Source organism: Microtus ochrogaster, chromosome 1, assembly GCF_000317375.1.
Source record: "Microtus ochrogaster isolate Prairie Vole_2 chromosome 1, MicOch1.0, whole genome shotgun sequence".
Taxonomy (NCBI): Eukaryota; Metazoa; Chordata; class Mammalia; order Rodentia; family Cricetidae; genus Microtus; species Microtus ochrogaster.
In genome coordinates, this window is record NC_022009.1 from 57,772,075 (window position 1) to 57,791,932 (window position 19,858).

General features: G+C 37.0%; 1 protein-coding gene across 8 annotated transcripts in view; it reads left to right on the forward strand.

Annotated features, from left to right (window-relative positions):
* Positions 1–19,858, forward strand: part of Ralgapa1 (Ral GTPase activating protein catalytic alpha subunit 1) — a 233,890-nt gene that overhangs the window by 90,284 nt on the left and 123,748 nt on the right. For 5 of the 8 annotated variants that reach the window (XM_013347173.2, XM_013347178.2, XM_013347177.2 and 2 more), the window contains 5 exons: positions 5,089–6,621; positions 8,354–8,478; positions 9,815–10,031; positions 11,551–11,727; positions 18,908–19,060. In XM_013347173.2, coding sequence (XP_013202627.1) covers positions 5,089–6,621; positions 8,354–8,478; positions 9,815–10,031; positions 11,551–11,727; positions 18,908–19,060 — 2,205 coding nt within the window. The remainder of the gene's footprint in view (positions 1–5,088; positions 6,622–8,353; positions 8,479–9,814; positions 10,032–11,550; positions 11,728–18,907; positions 19,061–19,858) is intronic. The other 3 variants (XM_005343718.2, XM_005343719.2, XM_026781804.1) reach the window with 1 other exon arrangement.

Sequence of the window (19,858 nt, forward strand, 5' to 3'; positions counted from 1 at the left end):
GCTTGTGGCATACTGACAAGGTTCCAGCAGTTTCCCCTGATGTCTTTCTTCTTTGGCAGCTACATGGCATCTCCCTGATTCCACCTTTTTTTCTCTTCTATCTGCTTGGAATTCCCACCTTACTCTATTTTGCCCTGCCATAGGCCTAAGCAGCTTTATTCATTAACCAGTAAAAGCAACACATATAGGGAAGGGCTTCCCACACCAATATATCCTGTGTGTGTCTTTAAGATCAGGGAATTGAGGATCTGTAACAAATTTACAAATAGTGACACTGTTACAAACAATCCCTCTGCCTTTGGTTAAAGTAGCAGTTTATCGGAAAAATGTCTAACCAATGGAGGCAATCCCTGTCACTGTGATGTGACTGAAATCCTAGCACTCCAGAAGCTGAGGCCAGCCTGAGTTACTTAGCAAGACCTTGTCTTGATACAAATAAAAAGGTGAGAAAAGAAAAATATTTTCCTCATAGTTTTTTGAAATTAAAATACAATTGCATCATTTTTCCTGGTACTCTTGAATAGCTTGGGGGCAGCAGGGAGATGAATTAAACTTCTTTAATTTTTCCTATACCTATTGATTTTTAAAAACATATTGATATTTTTGATTTTAGCCATTCTGACAGGTGTAAGATGATATCTCAAAGTTGTTTTGATTTGCATTTCCCTGATCGCTAAGGAGGTTGAGCATGATCTTAAGTGTCTTTTGGCCATTTGAACTTCTTCTGTTGAGAATTCTCTGTTCAGATCAGTGCCCCATCTTTTAATTGGGTTAATTAGCATTTTAAAGTCTAGTTTCTTGAGTTCTTTATATATTTTGGAGATCAGACCTTTGTCTGTTGCGGGGTTGGTGAAGATCTTCTCCCAGTCAGTGGGTTGCCTTTTTGTCTTAGTGACAGTGTCCTTTGCTTTACAGAAGCTTCTCAGTTTCAGTAGGTCCCATTTATTCAATGTTGCCCTTAATGTCTGTGCTGCTGGGGTTGTACCTAGGAAGCGATCGCCTGTGCCCATCTGTTGTAGGGTACCTCCAAAAAAAAATAAATAAATAAAAACATATTGAAATTGTTAAGATGAACTATCAATTCTCAAAGTACCATTTTTGCCAGCCATTTTTTCTCCTTTATTTTTAGAGAGCCATTCCACCTACATAGTTGCGAGTGCTGTGATGCCCAGTCTTAGAACTTCATATGTAGTTATGGACTAAATTATTGAATATCTTTGGAGAGTTTTCCTATACTAGTAACCAAGTGAAGGTCATTGGCATTATCTCAACACTGTTTCTTAACATAAGACTTGTCTTTAATAGTTGGGGGGGTGTTTTCTTAGGCCCTTAGCTTAAATTCTAATACAGCATATTGGGACTTGCATAAACTCCGAATACACCTTTTTAGTAATGTTGGCGTCTAAGGAAAAATGGTCTCTGGTCTGCCCCACAGCGTCTGTTGAGAATTATTGCACTAGATGCCACTTATGTGCATTTGAGGGTGAGCTTAGCAGACTTTCTGGTCTCTTTTGCTTTTGAAACAGGGAACTTTTTTTTTTGCTTGTTTTGAGACAGATTTCTTTGTGTTGTCATGGTTACCCTGAAACTCGCATTGTAGACCAGGCTGGCCTCGAACTCAGAGATTCACCTGCCCCTGCCTTCCGAGTGCTGGCTGGCTTTAAAGAAATGTTCCACCATTCCCTGGCTTGAGATGGGATTTTTTTTGTGCAGCCCAAGCTAATCTTGAACTGAGCACTTTGTACCTTCACTTCCCAAGGAGCTACCACTATGACTAGCAGTGCTTATTTTCATTCTTAGCAGTTTCTTAAGCAAATTTGTTTATAGTACCAAAATAATGCCTTCATGAAGGAGGGTATTTAAAATTTTAACAATAGTGGCAATTTATTATTTATAATTATGTTTTCTGGTATAAGAAGGATGGCCCTTTTTTACTAAATTTTGCTGAGTAAGAGTGAAAAAAATTCTGTCTCTAATTAACCTAGTATGTTCCTCTTTATGCAATGATACTTCTTTTTTCCTGTCATCAACATGTAATAGCATATCCATCTTTTGTAGCTCTTTGCACTTATAATATGATAGTTATAGCATAATTGCATATTCTTGGCCCTGAACTCACTTGTAGAGCAGAGGACAACTTTGAACTCCTGTCCTTCTGCGTCTACTCATGAAATACTGGGATTATAGGCATGTACCATCACACTCAGCCTCCAAAATCTCTAATTTAAGACGTTCTTTCTGTTCTCGAGGAATTATTTTTACCAGTGAGCAACAGCTTAAAAAAAAAACAACTCTGTATTGGTGTGCATTTGTGTGTGGGCTTGTGCAGGTACCCATAGAAGTGCAGGTACCCATAGAAGTCAGAGAGGGATCAGATCTAAAGCAGGAGGCTGCTGTGGGTGCCCGTGTGCTGCTATGGGCTACTGTGTACTGTCTGACCTGGGTGCTGGGACCCAAACTCAGATCTTTTAGAGGAGCAGTGTATGCTCCCCAGCATCCAGTTATCTGTCCAGCCCCAGTGAGCATCATTTTAATGTAATTGATGCTTTCCTTCTTCTGTATTATATCTATTTTGTATGATAAATACTTTTAAAAGAAATGGGATAGTTGTATGAACAGCATAAAAGAAACCTACATTCTAATGGAAGGTTTTTTTTCCCTCATATGCTGCAAGCTAACAGTAATACTTTAATGCACAATTTACCTCTCAAGCTAGCAAAATAACCTTTCTTTGAAACACAATATCCAGAAAGATGTACCTTTTAATATAGAAAATAATTTTCAATGCTTTAATGCTAAATATTACCAAGGAAACGTAAAAATAAGACTTGCCACATCTACAAGTTATAGGCTTCCATGAAGCATGGACTCAGTGGTCAAGAATTTTTTCTTGTTTATTTAAGATATCAGAAATACCACCATTTTAGCTATCTTATGGATTCTGAAATTACACTGACTAACAATTTACCGTTTGTAAACAAGGAAACTGCCCTTATCTTCTAGAGGATGTAAATCTAAGTTTAAATTACTTTGTATTTGTAGATAAATGATAGCTTTACTCTGATCTAAATGTTTAGTTAGAATGCTTCTGTGATAGTTTATTACTTTTGTGTTTTGAGACAGAGGTGCCCTTTTGTAGCATAGGCTAGCTTTGAACTCAGCTTAGTTCTGTTACTTAGCATTTACATTACAAGTGTAATAAATAGCAATGATAAAGCCGGGCGGTGGTGGCGCACGCCTTTAATCCCAACACTTGGGAGGCAGAGGCAGGCGGATCTCTGTGAGTTCGAGACCAGCCTGGTCTACAGAGCTAGTTCCAGGACAGGCTCCAAAGCCACAGAGAAACCCTGTCTCGAAAAACCAAAATAAATAAATAAATAAATAAATAAATAAATAAATAAATAGCAATGATAGTCTCTTAAAATTCTCATTTTGTTTTGCTGGTAAATACAGGTTTTTAATTTTTAAATAAGCTAAAGACATACATACATACATACATACATACATACATTTATTTATTTGCTTTTTTGAGACAAGATTTCTCCATGTAAAATTCCTGGCTGTCCTGGAACTTGCTCTGTAGATCAGGCTGGCCTCAAATGCAGAGATCTATCTGCCTCTGCCTTCCAACTGCTAGAATTAAAGGTGTGATCCATCACTGCCTGGCAAGACTTTATAATGAGGTCATAGGCATGGTGTTAATTTCCACAATTACACTTTGAAAATTTTAATATATGTATGTGTATATATATGTATATATACGTATATATACATATATATATACACACGTGCACACGCGCGCGCACACACACACACACACACATGTTGGTGAGGGATTTCTATCCTGCCCAGTTCCTGCAAGTCCCAAAGAAATCACACAGAGGTCTACATTAATCGTAAACTGATTGGCCCATTATCTCAGGCTTCTTATTAACTCTTATAACTTAGATTAGCCCATTATTCTTGTCTATGTTAGCCACATGGTTTGGTACCTTTTTCAGCGAGGCAGTCATATCTTATGACACTCAGGCCACCTGCAGAGGGCTGGCACCACCCACAGTGTTCAGGGCCTTCCTATATCAGTCATTAATCAAATCAAGAAAATGTGCCACAAGCTTGCTAACAGGCCAGTCTGGTGGGGACATTTTCTCAATTAAGGTTTCCTCTTCATAGATGACTTTTTTTTTTTCTTTTTCCGAGACAGGGTGTCTCTGTCACTTTGGAGCCTGTCCTGGAACTAGCTCTTGTAGACCAGGCTGGCCTCGAACTCACAGAGATCTTCCTGCCTCTGCCTCCCAAGTGCTGGGATTAAAGGCATGCACCACCACCACCACCCGGCCCTAGATGACTCTTAACTTGTGTCAAATTGATGAAAAACTACCCAGCACAGTGGTTGTTTATGAGAAGGGCCTCTCATAGGTAGATAAAATTTCTCTATAGCAGATTTAAATATTTTTATCAAAAACAAAAATAACTTAATTATATACTGATCATACTTTGTTTTTCACTGATTATATTTGATGATAAAGAATAGAATTTAAGATTATAGTAAATAAAGTAAAACAGAAAAGAGCATACAGTGTCTTGATAGAGAGAATATTAAGGACAGAGGGGAGATTTCTGTTACTATAATATGTATAGCCGCTGTTGGGGAAAGGCAATGTCTTCTTCCTGCCTAGTGGAGCAGAATTTCTAAAAGTCTGCATGGAACACCTAGATCAGCTTTGCATGTTATGATCTTTTTTCTCCCTTGCTCACAACCTGAATAGGAAAAACTAACTGGTCTGAATTGCTCGGTGTATTGGCACAGCTCTATCTTAGACTGCACTTCCAAGTCTTTCATCTTCACTCTCCATATGCATGTTAACATCTCACGTGTATCTTGGTCATTTTCTAATGCATTGACACCACATGCCTTGGGCCCATCATAGTTTTGAAAAATCAGCTATATTTTTTTAATTGGTTTTCTTTAGTTGAACTTACAAAAAGAATCAGAACTTTATTGGGAAGCATATTCCTGGGTTGTGGGTGAAATAATTTTTTTTATATTTCTGTAGTTTCTACTATAAATAATTTTTTCTTTTGCAGATATTGATGATGCTCAAATCCTTCCCCGTTCCACCAGAGTACGACATTTTTCACAGAGTGAAGACACTGGAAATGAAGTTTTTGGAGCTTTGCATGAGGACCAGCCATTGCCTCGAAGCAGCAGCACTTCTGACATCGTGGAGCCATTCAGTATTGAGCGAGCCAAAGGTGCAGTTCCTGTCGTTGACAGTTCATCCCGTCATGCTCCAGGCTTGCAGAGCTCCACAGAGGCTTCTTCAATAACTAGATCCACTGAAAGCCACATCACTGATACTCATAGCAGAGAGTCTTCTCTGGAAGTTGGTGATAGCATATATGACCATCTTTGTCATTTAATAGGTCCAGTAGAACTTGCAGATGCAGCTTTCGAACAAATCCAGTACATTGACCTTGAAGGAGATGAGGATCTTCTTTCTTGCCTGAAAGAATACTTTAAGGAAAACCAGGAAAATCATAGTAAAAATGAGCTAGGTAACGATACAGCTTCTCAGAAGGTGATTATTGCAGTAACTAGAGATGAAATACCATCTTTAGATAAATTAGAGTGCATAGGCCAGGAAATAAAACCAGAAAATCTAATGTCTTGTGTTGGGACTCCTGAAAATACAGCGTTTCAAAAAGAACCAAGCTCAGCTGTCTCCACGAGTACTCTTGCACCTAACCAGTCAGTTAGTTTTGCGAGAACACAAACTCCTGAAAAATCTAAACTAAATCTTGATGAACAGTCATTGGATCCTAGTTCAGGTAGCCCTTGTGATAAAGAAAAAAAGAAACCTCTGTATAGACAAACAGCCACAGAAGTAGATGCCTCTGTAGATATAACACTAGGTGAAAAGCTTAAGAGTATACAAGTTAATGAAAAATTCACCCCATATATTATGCATGCCAAGAAAACTGCACTAAAAGCACCAGTAAACCGCAGAATGCCTCATGTTTCTAACACCGGCAAGCTTTCTCCAACCAAGAGGAGCTTGTCTGAAACAGTAACCCATAGGGCCAAAATCATGAAAATTACTGCTAAGAAACGAAATACTGTTCATGTTACTTTTAGGCCATCTACTGAGTCTGTTCAGTTTTATAATCCACTGGAAAATAAAGAGGCTCCATGGAAGATGAGACTACGGAAGCTCAGTGGCTTTAGCAGTAGTAGCAATAGCAGTACCAGCAATACACAGACCAGCTCAACTAGTGGTACAGACCTTGTAAAACCTGGTGTGTACAGACCTCTAGATATGATTGGTGCAGCATCAGTGAGCAAAACAGTGAAGGAATCCACAGAGATCCCCACCGCCACATCACAGAAAGAAGGAATTGCAAGTAACCAGTTAGGGAGTCGCAGTACTCTTAGGTCATCGAGTCACGAGGCAGGACTACAGCAGGGCTCCCTGGGTGGCGTTTATAAAACTGTTGTACATGCTCTTTCGAAGCCGAAGGCAAATGTTTCCCCACAGAGGCAGAACAGAATGCCACCAGAGGCTCCACTGAGGGATCTGTACAGTCATGTAATGGGCTATTTTGGAAGGAAAGCTGCAGGTGAGCACTTACAGTGTGCAGAGCGCAAAAGGAGAAAGACAGCACCAGTTTGGCTTAATGCAACTGAAGCAAGCTATAAGCAATCAAAAAGCTTTGGGATGGTCACTGCTTTCTCTCTGTTTGGTTGTGCATGCGCCTTTCCCCAGCTGTATTTTTCCCAGCATACAATATTTATTTAAATTACTAATTTCCCTTATGAGGCATTTAGTTAAACCTCTTTGCTGCTGAACAATAAAATAGAAAGGGGAAGATACAGAAACAAATTTAATGACCTTTCAAAGGTCAAGGATTTTTCTGAGTGCGCACTATGAGTCTTGAAGTTTACTGAGGAGTTGGCTGTACTTTCTCTCTTGCCCCACTACTTTATGTCAAAATGGGCATTAGCTGTATCTAATTGAATTCACTTATTCTTACTGCTGAGTTGGTCTTGTATTTTTTCCTTTGTAGATGGTTACTTTGACATCTAACATAACAGAAATCAAAGTTCTACAACCAACATCAACATTATACTTAACTATCATTGAAGAGGAAACCCTTTCTTTATCTCAAAGATTTAATCACTTTCCATTCAAGGCATTTCTGAAAAAAGTGCTGTAGGCCTTTAGACTTTCATTCTTGTGTATATATCTTTGCAAGATTTAAATCTTTATTATGAGATTTTAAATGTGCATTAAGGTTTCATAATACCTAATGTTATTTCAATGTGGAACCTAAATGTGCAGATTAGAAAAAGGAAGCAAGATTGTAGTAACCACTTTATCTTGTTTCAAAATTAAACAACTTTACAGATACAGAAACTTAACTTTCAGCAGTAAGGTAGGTTTTGATTTCATTTATTTTAACATGTTTTTTGTTAGCATGATTAACAGCGCTGTATAATGCATCTTGCATTGAGCCATTAATGCCACTTGAGGGCAGTATATTACAGCTTAGCAAAGCCTGGCCAGTAATATAAAGACAATGGTATTACACAGTCTGAAATTCTTTGTGGTTCAGTAGGAATATAAATAGCGCTGGTTTTTCTTCTACAGAGAAATGAACTTTTCAACAGTATGATACTGACATAATTATCTTTTTCCCACAAGTTAGTTTCCCAAGTGAAAATAAAAATTTTTGTTACTATAAAATCATAATGTAATGTTAATATTAAGCAAATCTAGTAACTATTTTGGTTTTATTTTTGCTTGAATCTTGCGAAAATTGAACCTTTTTTTCTTTAAGCATCGAGGTTAGATTTTAGACTAAATTTAAAAAAAAAACAGTATACCAAATCATGAAATTTTAATTTGTGTTCAAACCTAAGTGTGTTTGTGTCTCACTGAGATTTGCATAATTTGAAAGGATATATTCCTTACAGTTACTCTCTGGGAAAATCTGAGGGAGTTGTGAATTATTAAGGCTCTGGAGCAGCATAGAGTAGGAAGAAAGAAAAATATAATATACCAGTTTCTTTATAGGCAATATTAACCTGACTTCAACTAGTGCTTACCTCTAGCTTTCTTGCTGTTTAAGGTCATACTGAAGATTGACTAACATCTGCTTAGTTAAGTAAAGTAAATACAATTTACTAATTCTTAAATATTAAATCCAAAAAGAGGGAAATTATTCATAAGTGCATGTTTGGCAAATAATTGATATGGCAGAGGTACTTTATTGTGGATTATTTTGTTTCAAATTTAGAAGGTACAGTCAAGTTGTTGCTCACTATATGTAGTTATTTATTTGCTTCTAGTAAGTAAAGAGGACACGAGCCCCAAACTGCCTCCTCTTAATAGTGATACTGGTGGCAGCAATGCCAATGTTCCTGATCTAATGGATGAGTTCATAGCAGAGCGGCTTCGAAGTGGGAATACCTCGGTGAGCTTGCTTTTTCTTTAATTTATTTGGTTTTTGAGATAAAGATAGAGAACTAAAAATAGGTATAATGTATATGTGGTGATTTTTATTCAAAACTTTATTTTTCCTGAAATTTAGCCCTCACTTAAAAAGTAATTTAAAAATTTTAACATGAATTTATTTTATGTGTGTATATATATGATGCTTGTATGCTATAGCATGCATGTGAAGGTTCACAGACAGCTTCAGAGAGGACGTTCTCTGCTTCTGCCCTGTTCATCAACCTTTATAGTAAACACCTTCACCCCTGACTTACCTGTCCTTACAACTTTTTAAAGCTGGACTTAGTGGTACAAAGTTCTGTCCAGCTGCTCAGGAGGCTGAGGCAGGAGGATACTAATTCAAGGCCTTGCCTAGGGTGCAGTGTAACTTCAAAGCCAGCTGGTACAACTTAGTGTGATCCAGTCTTATAAAAAGTAAAAGGAGAGCTGACTGACCTCAGTGATTGAGTGCTTGTCTAACATTTACAGATCATTAGGTCAGGTCCCAGAAGGGGGTGGGAGGAGGAATATGTGTGTGTTTTAAATTAAAGTTTTTAAATTATATGTTTTTCAAAGACATAAAACATTGAAGCATGTAGCTTTTCACTACAGACATCCTGGACCATCTGTTAGTAATTGTGAGCCCCTTCTTTCCTAGTTCCTCTTAACTGTCTTTCCAGTTGTTATCACCTGCTATCAATAGGAAAAAACAACCGAAGTCACGTAGCCCAGTTCCCATAGTTTTGATAACAAACAGTGCTTAAACAATTCAGGTAACTTCTAGAGTTCATGTTAAAATTTACCTTTTATCTTAAATATTGAATATCAGAATGAAAATAGAAGCTAATGTATCTCTAGTTCTCAGTTGCAGAATTGCTTTTAAAAACTTTTATTTCATTTGGGTTTTAATTTGTCTGTGACTATTACATTTCCTTTTATTTGAATTTCTTAATGAGTAGGGATTATTTTAGAATCATAAAATGACATCTTTGCTATCTTTTCACTTTCTCCTCTGTTTGCTTTTTTGTCCCACTCTAAACTTTATTTTCTGCTGTTTAAGAGCTTTAGACGCAACACCATCTCACCTGATACTCAGGTCTTTACTTTAAGTAGAACTACAGTAGCTTAGGTGTCAGGTACATATCATTACGTATTATTTAGATTGTTCAGTAAGTATGTTTCTCCTTTCCAAATGAGGTCCTAAATATCAGCATTTATACTGATGATTATCTTGAAAACTAAAGGTTTTTGGGTGCTTGATTTGAAATTTAAAAAATTTTAATTGTAAACAAGAAATTTAATGTTTCTTGTTTTAGACTTTGACAAGAAGGGGAAGTAGTCCAGGCAGCCTTGAAATTCCAAAAGATCTCCCTGATATTCTAAACAAGCAGAGCCAGATGCGTCCTGTTGATGACCCAGGTGTACCCTCAGAATGGACATCTCCTGCCAGTGCAGGGAGCAGCGATCTTATGAGCTCCGATAGTCATTCAGATTCTTTCAGTGCTTTCCAATGTGATGGACGAAAATTTGACAGTAAGTATCATTTACTGTTTGAGCATATGTTTTCAGTCAGTTGTTTTCTGACTTGTGGGTTGCATAGCTTTTACTTTACTCTCTGTTGTTACTTAGGAAGTTACTCTATATGTTGATTTCACAATTTCTGAAGTTTTAGGGAATCATCTCAGGTTGAGACCATTTTAATTTGAAAAAAATGGGAAAGCAGGAGTTATTTAAAAAACCAAAACCACCGCCCCTCATAAGAAATTGCATTTTAAAGACAAAAGATATGAAAAGAAAATTATTGAGAATGGTGTTAATGTTAAAATAAAGCGCCAACATAGTTATGAGATGCTATTCTTTAATCCACTCATATTTGCTGTCTGTTGTCCAATTCTCTACCCAGACTCTTCCTTGAATATTCCTCTATGTTAAATATCAGCTATTATTATTTGGTACCATATGTTACTACGTGATCAGGTGTTGAAATTCTGTGTAATTCTAAGTGTAGACTTAGCATACAGAGAATAAAGTTAAAAACTTTAGGAATCAAATTTGTGAGTTAGGAGGTATACTGGAGTATTGTATGTTTCCTTTTTTTATGAGTTGATTATATACTATTCTGAGCTCAAACAGGTGAGATTTTAAGAGATGATGATGATGTGTGTGTGTGTGGGAGAGAGAGAGAGAGAGAGAGAGAGAGAGAGAGAGAGAGAGATTGAGAGATATTTATAAGAATACTTAAAAAGTAGTAAGTGTATTTTATTACCAGCTATCAGAAATTACATAAGAATGACATTTTAAAATAATTGTTTTTTTTTAATATTTATTTATTATGTATACAATGTTCTGTCTGTATGCCTGCAGGCCAGAAGAGGGCACCAGACCCCATTACAGATGGTTGTGAGCCACCATGTGGTTGCTGGGAATTGAATTCAGGATCTTTGGAAGAGCAGGCAATGCTCTTAACACCGAGCCATCTCTCCAGTCCCTAAAATAATTGTTTTTGACAAAGATTTCTGTCTTACCCAGTCCCACAACCATTCTGTCCCAAAGAAACACACAGAGGCCTACATTAATTATAAACTGGTTGGCCTATTATCTCAGGCTTTCTTATTAACTAATTCTTACATCTTACATTATAACCCATAATTTTTGTCTGTATTAGCCACGAGGCCTTGCACATTTTATCAGTGAGGCATTCTTATCTTGCTTCCTCTGTGTCTGCGTGACGACTGCAGACTCAGCCATTCCTCTTCTCAGAATTCTCCTGTTCTGGTGGCCCTGCCTATACTTCCTGCCTGGCTACTGACCAATCAGCATTTTATTAAACCAGTGTAAGTGACAAATCTTTATAAAGTACAAGATCATTGTCCCACAGCAATTATTGTTAATAACAAGTTGTTACAATCTTAAAATGTTTCTAGTTGAGATCTTCTTCAAAATTTTACTGCTGCTTATATGTTCCAGAATGAAGCAATGCAGAGTAGATTAGGAAGAATGTGAATATTTGCTTATTGTGTTGCTGAAGTACTAGTGTTTCTTCTTCCTACAGACTTTGGCTTTGGGACTGACATTGGGATCCCCTCCTCTGCTGATGTGGATTTAGGTTCTGGCCATCATCAGAGCACTGAGGAGCAGGAAGTGGCTAGCCTAACAACACTTCATTTAGATTCAGAAACAAGCAGCCTTAATCAGCAAGCCTTCTCTGCTGAAGTTGCAACAGTTACTGGTAAAACAACTCAAGGGAATGTTACTTAATCTTGGCTTCTAAACTTCCAAAGAATCTGGTTAAGTTTCTACAGCTTGTATGATCGACTGCTATTTCAATGGGGTTTTGCTTGTTTGTTTGTTTTGTTTTCATTTAATTTTTATTTTATTTTAACAGAGGAGAAAACAAAACAAAACAAAAACCCAGAGTAGTTTCTTGACGTGAAGTACATGTAGGTAAGCATTAGTGGACTTCATGTATATGCACCAGACTAGAAGCAGTTGTTAAACAGACAATCTAGAAGAGGAAACAAGTACTTCACTATATCTTTTTCCCTGTTGTTCAGAGTCAAACCAGCTTTTAAAGCATTTGTTGCAGGAAATATAAAGCACTCTGCCAATAGGAAGACGTATTTGTTAGTGTACTAGAATACCTAGTGATGCAGCAAATTATCCTCTTCAGATACTTTTTAAATGTGGCAAAACCCAACTAATATAGTAAGTGGAGTCCTGGAAGTTGAGACATAATTAAATAGATAAAAATGTTACTGCAGGGTTAGTGTAGAGATTACAATGATCTTGAAGGTTTTACTGCGTGATCTGAACTTACTCTGGTTCCAGCTATACCCTGATGCACCTCACTCAGCGGTTAGCCATTCCAGTTAACAATCATGGTAGTCACTTATGATTCCAAGCACCATGATCTCTTTAAGAACAGAAATACTTCCCCATGCAGGCTTGATTCTAATTCTAATTTATTTAAAACATTAGTAAAACTGCTGGGTTTTTCAAAGGTTGTTACAATGTAAAAGAAAATGTCACCATACTTTTTTCTTAGTTCTCTTTATTCGTCAAAACTAAAGCTCCAAGAGTTAGGGAGACAATTCAGTGGGTAAAGTTCTAGCCTAGCAAGCATGTGGATCTGAGTTTGAATGCCCAGGCAGTGCATTCCTCTAACCCCAGCTTTGGGGTACTAAGACAGGTGGATTCTAGGAGCTTGCTGGCCAGCCAGTCTACCCCAAACAATAAACTCCAGGTTGAATGAGAGGTATTGTCTCAAAATAAAGTTGAATAGCAATAGAAAATAATGACATCCTATTATCAATAATCTGGCCTCTCCATGCTTCCACATGTGCCTGTGTGGATGACTGCACCTGCATGCACATTATATACACACACAAAAGGAAATCAGTAGTTCAAACAAAAAAGTCTAAAAACTAAATTTATATTTCAAGGAATTGGTTTATATGGTCTCTTTTTTTTAATAACTAAATGTCTAAGAATTTGTAATATGAATGCAACTATGTGCTACCTTGAATGGCTGATTTTGTTACCCTATTGGGAGACTTTATAAGGAATAATAACCTTAATCACTGACATTGTCAGTAGTGCAACAGTGTTTGAAGACAGCTGTGTTTTTATTCACAAACAGAATATTTAAGAGTGAGTATAACTTCATATACTTAATGTATAAAACTTTGACATAGTCTTTTCTGATGGTCAAGCTTGCGTGCATTATCACACTATTAACTGTGTTTTTTTAGAAGGATGCCAGTTGCCCTGGAATCCTCCCTTCTGTTAATATAGAAGTTTTTAGATACTACAAGAAATCTAGTGGGAAAGATTAAAAGATATGACATTTAATAATATAGCTAATATAAGCTCTATGCATATTTGGCATATGAGTATCAGTAAAAAATGTCTTTTAAAAAGCTCTTTTAACAGGGAAAAACTTTGTCAGCTATTATAGAATCTTGGCAATAAAATTAAAGATAATATTGACTCTCTTATAGTTTGTATAAACTGATTTTAAAATCTTAGGTCTGAAAAAATGAATTTAGGCCGGGCAGTGGTAGCACATGCCTTTAATCCAGCACTTGGGAGGCAGAGGCAGACGGATCTCTGAGTTCAAGGCCAGCTGGTCTACAAGAACTAGATCCAAGAGAGGCTCCAAAGCTGCAGAGAAACCCTGTTTTAAAAAAAAATGAATTTAGGGATAACAAGATGATTCATTGGGAAAAGGTTCTTGCTTCCATTCCTGAATCCCAGATTTATGTAGTGGGAGAAGAGAAGCAGCTCCTCAAGTCGTCCTCTTACCTCCACACAGAGAGAGTAATCTAAAATATCTAATGTAGTGATTGTTATGAAACAGGATAACGCACGGAGATAAAAGAAACAGATTTGGATTCCAAAGCATTTGATGAAAATACTGTCTATTGGAGTATGCTTGACGTTTTTGATAAGTGTTAAGGACATTCTTCTCCATGTGCCTCTCGTGTGACAGTGCTTATGCTAAGCTTCTGAGTCCTCAGGTTTCTGCAGCTGTCTTATCATAGAAATTTTCTTGTATGTCAAGTAAAAGGAACAGCCACCTAGTTAATAATGTGACTCCTGCATCTAATTAATCCTAGGTAGAGTCAAATTCTTTTGATATATAATTATCATATGACCAATTATGTGATTGCTATAACATGGTACATATAATATAGTTCTTTATTATTTGGGGCATTTATTGTGCCATTTTTAAAATGTGTTCCATACTTTTGGAGATTGATACAAATATGTAACTTAAGTTGATTTTTGCTTTACTGTATAGAAAAAAGTAAAAAGGGCAGATTTTTACAATTATTGGGTCTAGAACATTGATATTTCTGAGCTAGAAATTCAACATTAGAAAATGAAATGAAATATATATATATATATATATATATATATATATATATATATCCTGTTTAGTGCCAATGGACTCTCCTCTGCAACTACCATCGGCTGTTCTGTAATGCAATTTATGCTACACATTACTTAAAGTAGTAAGATGGTTTGCTGTGTGTCATGCACTGTGGTAGACACTAGCAGTACAGCAGTATAAAATAAGTGGCAAACCTGTGATTAAGGCATTTGTATGCTACTGAGGGGTGTTTCAAACTGAACAGGCATGTTGAAATCAGTATGATAGTGGTATAATGTGAAGGTATGAAATCAACCAAACTATATGGCAGGGAGTTACACTTGGTAAGGTCAGAAGTTGGCATCAGTAGAAAACAGTGTCTAAACCAAGAATTTAATCAGGATTCTTTCCAAAGAAAAGAAAACATGGAAAAGGTCTAGACTCTGATGATTTTAATAAATACAATTCATTTGGCTAGAATACAAAAGTTATACGTAGATTGTAGAGTACAAGAGCATTTCAGAGGCGTCTGAACACTAGGAAATGAATGGGAGGGTTTACTAAGATCAATGAGAAAACTTGGAACATATTTGTTTATTTGTTTTTGAGACAGGGTCTCAGGTTGTAACCCAGGTGACCTTAAATTCATGATCATCCTGTTTTAGCCATCCAAGTGCCAGGATTACCGGAATGTGTCACCATACCTATTGATTTGCAAGATTTTTGTTTGGTTGGTGTTCTGTTTGGTAGGTTTTGAGGGGAGGGTTGACTTTTTCACATGTATGTATGTATGTATGTATGTAGTAAAGGTATGAGCTGTAGTGCATACCAAGATAGAAGGATGATTTACCAGAATCAGTCAGCCTCGCTCTATCATGTAGAGATTCTGGGGATTTCAGGTTGTCAGACTTCTTAAACAGGTGCCTTTAACTGACTGAGTCATCTTGCAGACTCCATTTGCATATGTTTTAAAGACAGGGTTTCATTAAGCCCAGGCTGGCCTCAAACTGCCTATGTAGCTGAGGATGATGACACTGAACTCTTGTTCAGTTTGTTGTTGTTATTGATTTTTATTGAGTTCTAAATTTTCTTTGCTCCTCCCCTAACTCTCCCCTCCCCTTCAACTCTCTCCCAAGGTCCCCATGCTCCCAATTTACTCAGGAGATCTTGTCTTTTTATACTTCCCATGTAGATTATATCTAAGTATATCTCTCTTAGAGTCCTCATTGTTGTCTCTGGGATTATGATTTATGGGCTGGTTGTCTTTGCTTTATGTTTAAAAATCACCTATAAATGTGTACATGTGATAATTGTCTTTCTGTATCTCAGTTACCTCACTCAAAATGATGTTTTCCAGCTCCACCCATATGCCTGCAAAATTCAAGCTGTCGTTATTTTTTTCTGTTGTATAAATGTACCACATCTTCTGTATCATTCTTCTGTCGAGGAGCATTTAGGTTGTTTCCAGGTTCTGGCTATGACAAGCAATGCTGCTGTGAACAATAGTTAAGCACATGTCCTTGTGGCACAATTGAGCATCCTATGGATATATACCTAAAAGTGGTATTACTGGGTCTTTAGGAAGGTTGTTTCCTAATTTTCTGAGAAGTTGCCACACTGACATCCAAAGGGGCTGTACTAGCTTGCACTCCCACCAGCAACTGAGGAATGTTCCCTTTACCCCACAACCTCTCCAGCATAAGATGGACTCTGAGTTGTTTTGTCTTGCATTTCTCTGATGACTAAGGATGTTGAATATTTCCTTAAGTGTCTTTCATCCATTTTAGATTCCTCTGTTGTGAGTTCTGTGTTTAGGTCTATACTCCATTGTTTTTATTGGATTATTTGTTCTTTTGATGACCAATTTCTTGAGTTCTTTGTATATTTTGGAGATTAGACCTCTGTCTGATGTGAGGTTAATGAAGATCTTTTCTCATTCTATAGGCTGTCGTTTTCTCATTCTAAAGGACCATGTCCTTTGCTTTTCAGTTTCAGGAGGTCCCATTTATTAATTGTTTCTCTCAGTGTCTGTGCTACTAGGGTTGTATTTAAGAAGTGGTCTCCTGTGCCAATGTGTTCAAGTGTACTTCCCATTTTCTCTTCTATTAGGTTCAGCGTGGCTATGTCTTTGATCCATTTGGACTTGAGTTTTGTGCATGGAGATAGATATGGATCTATTTTCATTCTTCTACATGTTGATATCCAGTTATGCCAGCACCATTTGTTTCTTTTTTCCATTTGATGTTTTTTGCTTCTTTGTTCAAAATCAGGTGTTCAAAGGTGTGTGGATTGATACCAAGGTCTTCTATTTGGTTCCATTTGTCCTCCTGTCTGTTTTTATGTCAATGCCAGGCTGTGTTCAGTACTGTAGCTCTGTAGTAGAGTTTGAAGTCAGGGATTGTGATGCCTCCAGAAGTTCTATTATTGCCCAGGATTGTTTTGGCTATCCTGGCTATTTTGCTTTTCCAAATGAAGTTGAGTACTGTTCTTTCAAGGTCTTTGAAGAATTTTTCTGGGATTTTGATGGGCATTTCATTGAATCTGTAGATTGCTTTTTGGTAAGATTGTTATTTTTACTATGTTAATCCTGCCTACCCAAGAGCATGGGAGATCTTTCCACTTTCTGGTATCTTCTTCAGTTTCTTTCTTCAAATAATTAAAGTTCTTATTATACAAGTCTTCTACTTGTTTGGTTAGAGTTACTCCAAGGTATTATATGCTATTGTGTCTATTGTGAAGGGTAATTTTCCTCTGATTTCTTTCTCGTCTTGTTTATCATTTGCATACAGGAGGGCTACTGATTTTTTTTTTTTAGTTAATCTTGTATCCTGCTACATTACTGAATGTGTTTATGAGTTGTAGAAGTTCCTTGGTAGAATCTTTGGAGTGGCTTATGTAAATTATCATATTACCAGCAAATAGTGAGAGTTTGACTTCTTTTCTGACTTATATCCCCTTGATCTCCTTTTGGTATCATATTATTCTCGCTAGGACCTCAAGAACTATATTGAATAGATATGTAGAGAGTGGACAACCTTGTCTTGTTCCTGATTTCAGTGGGCTCGGTGGGAGTTTCTCACCATTTAGTTTGTTGTTGGCCATTGGCTTGTTGTATATTGCCTTTATTATGTTTAGGTATGTTCCTTGTAGCCCTGCTCTCTCCAAGACCCTTATTATGAAGGGATGTTGGATTTTGTCAAAAGCTTTTTCGACATCTAATGAGATGATCATGTGGTTTTTATTTTTCAGTTTGTTTATGTGGTGGGTTACGTTGAGAAATTTTTGTATGTTGAACCATCCGTGCCTCTGTGGGATGAAGCCGACTTGGTCATGGTGGATGTTGGTTCTGATTTGTTCTTGGATTCGATTTGCCAGTGTTTTATTTAGTATTTTCACATCAATGTTCACGAGTGAGATTGGCCTATAATTCTCTTCCTTAGTAATGTCTTTCTGTGATTTGGGTATCAGGGTAATTTTAGTCTCACATTTGAAGACTTTAGAACAAAAAGAAGCAAACTCACCCAAGAGAACTAGACAGCAGGAAATAGTCAAATTAGAGATGAAATCAACAAAATAGAAACAAAGAAAACAATACAAAGTATCAATGAGACAAAGAGTTGGTTCTTCCATAAAATCAACAAAATAGACAAACCTTTATCCAAATTAACCAAAAGGCAGAGAGAGAATATCCAAACTCAGAAATAAAAAGGGGGACATAACAACAGACATGGAGGAAATCCAGAGGATCATCAGGTCATATTTTGAAAACCTGTACTCCTCAAATTGGAAAACTTAAAGGGTATGGACAACTTTCAGGACAAATATCACTCAGCAAAGTTAAATCAAGACTAGATAAGCAAATTAAACAAACCTATAACTGCTGAAGAAATAGAAACATCATCAAAAGTCTCCCAACCAAAAAAAGCCCAGGACCAGATGGTTTCAGCTCAGAATTCTACAAGATTTTCAAAGAAGAATTAATACCAAAACTCCTCAAATTATTCCACACATAGAGACACTGAACTCTTGACAGCTCTTAGTGCTGGGATTATAGGCATATGTGTTATTTTCAAGAGAATTTGCAATGAGGATATAATCATTGCATCTTCATGCGTTTTTGATGTTTTATGAGAATAGATTGGTAGGAAAAAGTAGAGATAAGGGCTCCCTGGGAGCTGGGAACTACTGTAAACCAAGCTAGCATTGATCTATATTATTATATAGAAGAATGTTCCATCACTATTGACCTGTTCCAAATTCAAATGAGAAAAAGAGAATAATAGCAGTGGTACCTGAGTTTCTATAGTTAGGCCAAGAATCAAGATAGAGGTTGCCACTGTCACTGGTGGTTCCCGTTATCTTGTATTCCTGATCCTGTGTCCATCCAGTGGTAGGCAATATCATGATATTTTTGACATCTTTGGACAGCATATAACCTGGTTTATCTTTTGATGTTTTAAAATTATGTGTTTTTGGTATTTGAAGGTACCCTGAATATATTCTTCACAGTGATTTTATGAAATTAATTTTGCAGGTTCAGAAAGCGCTTCCCCAATACATTCAGCTCTGGAATCTCGGTCACAGACACCTTCTCCATCTACACTAAATATAGATCACATGGAACAGAAGGATCTGCAGCTCGATGAGAAGCTCCACCACTCCGTTCTGCAGACACCAGATGATCTAGGCAATGTTTGCAACTCAGATATTTCTGTTCTTACAGAGTACTAGTATCAGAACCTAAGTCATCTTAGCTGTGATTATTTATACTTAAAGTCTTTGAATTTTCTGAGTCTTCTGTTGCTTTTCTTGCCCTTAAAAGGGGCTATTATTCTTATAGATTTGTTTTGCTTTGTTTGTTTTTTGTTTTTTCATTTTATCATAGTTTTAAACATTTTTTATAATTAAGGCTTTTAATTGGTGATAGTGATTATACTATTTGGGGTTGTTTCATTTATTGATATGATATTTGTCCTTTCCCTCTCCCTACCCCCCCATCCTTCCTTCCCTCTCTTTCTTGTTTTGAGACAGAGGCTCACTGTGTGTACCTAAGTGGCCTGGTCTAGAACTCACAGTGAGTTCTGCTGCCTCTGCCTCACAATTGCTAGGATTAAAAGTGTTTCACCATGTCTAGTTCCTTCTTTAAATTTTGACTTTGAGACAGGGTTTTGCACTGTAGTCCAGGTTGGCCTCTAACTCCTTCGGCCTCAGCTTCCTAAGTGCTGGAGTTCTAGGTGTGCTCACTATGTTTCAGGTCTCTTAATACTGTACTTGAATACATTGCTCACTCACAGGAGGAAGTAGCAGTACTATCTTTTGTCAGCCAAACTTTCAGTAAAACAATTTGTCAAATTAGTAATTTTACTTTTTTTTTTTTTAAATAAAGGGAACTGGGCTGGAGAGATGGCTCAGCGGTTAAGAGCATTGCCTGCTCTTCCAAAGGTCCTGAGTTCAATTCCCAGCAACCACATGGTGGCTCACAACC